At 51.5% G+C, this 3,611-nt stretch overlaps 1 protein-coding gene across 1 annotated transcript; it reads right to left on the bottom strand.

The window, feature by feature from the left end:
• Positions 1 to 615: 615 nt before the first annotated feature.
• On the bottom strand, positions 616 to 2,511 carry LOC142010440 (coiled-coil domain-containing protein 185-like). The gene has a single exon (XM_074988789.1). It carries the CDS (start codon positions 2,509 to 2,511, stop codon positions 712 to 714), a length of 1,800 nt encoding a protein of 599 aa, XP_074844890.1. The 3' UTR covers positions 616 to 711.
• Between the last annotated feature and the right edge of the window lie 1,100 nt (positions 2,512 to 3,611).

Below are 3,611 nucleotides of genomic sequence, written 5' to 3'. Positions count from 1 at the left end.
TAGTTTCTTGGAATAGACTAGTGCCATCTATTGCATCTCAGTGTTCATCAGTTCTTTTTTGTTTTTTTACCACTGCAATAACAGCGTGCATAACTAAAGGACCTGAACAAGAGCTGCATTGTAGATTGCAATAAAATCTAAGTAAATGCCACTACATGTTCAAAATGGAAATTTCAGCTGTGTTTCAAAAGCAATACAATTAGAAATGAAAATGTATTGTGATCTCTGCTAGATAAAAGTAGAAGCTGAATGTTCAGACATGGTGGGAATGGGAAAGTATCAAAGTCCATTTTAAATGGGGAGAGGAATTCACCCCTTCCATTTTTATACAATTTTCAGGGATCATTTCTATAGTGTGTAACTAGAGAAGTACTGCTGAACAGTCTGAAACAGGAAATCATAGGGAACACTGATTCCAGGTGGCCCATTTTCAGTTTATAAACAGAATACAATTACAAATGACTGAACTTTAAATAAACTCTATGAAATCCTTTAGGCCATAATACTATTGAAAATGATCAGAGCATTATCAGACATACCAGATTTAAGGGTGAAACCATTTTAGTGTAATACAGTGAAGAATTCTAGACAAGTAACGATATGAATGTATTGCAAACCATCTTTTTAACAGAAGAGTGATTGCAAGTTTTCTTTTTAAGAGTTACTAGACTCCTTAAGAAGACTTGCACTGTGAAGGACTTCTAAAGTCATCTAGTCAAACGAATGGCTATTAATCAGTTCTCTCACTTTTTCTCTCAGGTCATATGATGCTCTTGCTTTTTTTCTAGAGTTTTCGATGGCAGCTTCCTTGTCCCTCAAAATCCTATTGCTTTTTTCATCTTTCCTTTTGATGGCTTCCTGAACTTTCTGTAGGTGATATTTTTCATCATCTTCAACCTTTTGTTTTTGAAAGTGGTGCTTTATTTCTTTTAAATAGTTATTTTCTTTGCTCCGTTGTGCTTTGTCTTGGATATTTCTAGACATAATTTCTTGGGCTTGCTGGATCTTCATCTCCGCTATCTGCAGCAACATATTTTTACGCCGCCTTTTTTCTTCCTCTGTCTCTTTTGCTCTAAACTTGGCCAATAGGCCTTGTTCTTCATCCCTTAGAGATTTTTCTTTTAATTCATTGTTTCTTTCTTCCATCAGCTGATCAAGGATTTCTTGAGATCTCTGAAGCTTTTGTTCTATAGAAAGCCTCTTATAAAGCTCATCAGCTTTGACTTGGTGATCCACTTGTGCTTTCAGGAGCTTGTGTCTGGCTTTTTCATGTTGGTTCAGATCTTGACTCCTTTTCTTCTCCTCCATGGCTTTCAACAGTCTTTTTTCAAAGGCCTGTGCCATTTTCTCCTTTAGCAGATTATGGCTGTACTGTTTAGCACTCTTCTCAGCTATCCTTTTCTCTCTCAGCTGCTTTTCTTGACAGCATTTTCTGTATTCAGCCTGTAACTTAGTTCTTTCAAGTTTTTCCTTCCGCCTCCTTTCTTGCTCCTGGGCTAGCTGCTCCCATTTCTTGTGCTGTAACATCATTTCTTTCTCTCTGGCCTTCAAAAACTCTTGTTCTTCTAGTCTGAGCCTGGCTTTTCTGTGCTCTCTGTCCTTTTGCCACTGGTTTTCAGCAAGCTGGTGCTGCTTTTCTTTCTCCAGTCTTGATTTGAGTTTCTTCTCCCTCCGCCTCATCTTCTCCCAGGCATCAGAGGTCTGCAGCTGCCTCGCTTTTAGCTCCTGCTCCTCTCGATACCTGGCCAGCATCAGAGCGGCAATCTTCCGGTCCCTTTCAGGGATTAAATCCTCATCTCTCTGATCGGTTAGATCCTGGAGGCTGACCTGGGGCTCTCTCCGTCTTGACCGAGGGGGCTGGGGGACGCCGCGGTGACGGTTTGCAGCCGCCACACCCTCCTCCTCCTCCTCCTCCTCCCGCCGGGCAAAGGAGCGCAGCAGGTCGCTCAGGCTTGGGCTGCTCTCGCACGCCTCCTGCCACGCCCGCCGGCTGGGGGCGGGCTCCAGCTGGCAGGAGGAGGCGGAGGCGCAGGGGGAGGGGGGCTGACTGGCCTCCCCCATGCGGTCTGAGCCGCACGCCCGGGCCCCGCGCACAGGGCTGGCCCACTGACCCTCCCCCAGCGCCTCCTCCCGCCGGCTGCCCCGGCCGAGGCTGGTGCAGGAAGGGCTGAGGGAGGCCGGGCAGCCTTCGCCCGCCGCGGGCACGTGGCGCGGCCAGGCGCAGGGGCGGCGGGACGGGGAGGGGACGCGGCCCCTCTGGCCCTTCCTCGGGCCGTAGGCGGTGCCCAGGCGGCTCCGCCCTTCCCCGCCCGCCGGCTCCGCCTCCGAGTCGTAGGGGTCCAGGGAGCGCGGCGGCCAGAAGCGGCTCGAGCCCGGCCGCGGCATCTCCGGGCGGGGCGCGGGCCGCTCCCTGCTGCCTCTGCGGGGCCCGCGGCCACTCAGCGGGACGCCCGCGGGGAAGCGCCAGCCGCCCTCGGCCCCCGGGCCCCGCCACCGCCGCTGCTGCTGCATGGCCCGGCCGCGCCGTGCCGCTCTCAGTGACCGCCGCGCCGCGTCACAATGGGCCAATGGGTTTTACTCCCGGCCCGGCACCTGCCCCGGCCCCCCCCCCAACGCAGCCCCCCCAGCACCTGCCCCAGCCACCCCTGATTCCCAATACCTGCCCAAGCCTACCACACTGAGCCCCCCAATCCCTTCATTCCCTGCCCCAGCCCACCACACACCTGCCCCTGATCCACCCAAGCCATCCTACACAACCCCACTCTGCAGCTCCCACCTTAGTCCACCACATAGCCCTGTCCAGCACCTGCCCACAGCCCTTCCCACATAGACCCCTCACACCTGCCCCAGCACTCAGCCAACCTATCACAGACAGCCCCCCCAGCACCGGTCTCAGCACCCACCAAACCTGGTGCACACAGCCAGCACCCATTCCTGCATCTGCTCAAGCCCACCACATGCAAGTGCCGCCAGCACCCACCTGCCTCACCACACACAGCCACACTAGCACCTGGCTCACACCGTCAGGCTGTCCCTTTTACCTCAATCCATCCTGGAACTTGCTAGACCACCACACACAGCTCAACACAGCTGCCCAGCCTTGCCAACAGTAGGGATGGGCCCAAAGGCATACCAGCTATTGCATGGCCCATTTTTCTAACTCTGCCAAGAAATGCCACATACGTATCAATTATTGAACAAACTCAGGAATAGCTCTCTGGTGACAGCAGAATGGTACTGCTTACATCAGCAGCACCAGGGAAGTGGAAAGTGAGTAGCACCATTTGTGGCTACTCCAAGGAAGTTGTCAGAGCACTGACAGCTTGAAAAAACTTGTAAGTGATACCTTATATAACCAATTTGTTTCTAGATTATGCAGTGACCAGTATCAGTCCTCACATTCAAAAGACTAAATTGGTTATTTCCATGGAAACCATGGAGACAGAGTCACTGAAATTCAGAGTGCACGAGCAAGTTCGTCTCCTGAATCGCATGAGAGAGAGCATCAAGGGAATGAAAGGAATCCCACAAGGCCAGTGTAGACAAACCTCACAGGCTAATGAGGATTTCAGGGCAAATCAGGTCATCAACACAAAGGGCCAGAAGAAAGG

Source organism: Carettochelys insculpta, chromosome 3 (assembly GCF_033958435.1).
Source record: "Carettochelys insculpta isolate YL-2023 chromosome 3, ASM3395843v1, whole genome shotgun sequence".
Classification (NCBI taxonomy): Eukaryota; Metazoa; Chordata; order Testudines; family Carettochelyidae; genus Carettochelys; species Carettochelys insculpta.
This window is presented reverse-complemented; position numbering and strand designations above follow the sequence as displayed.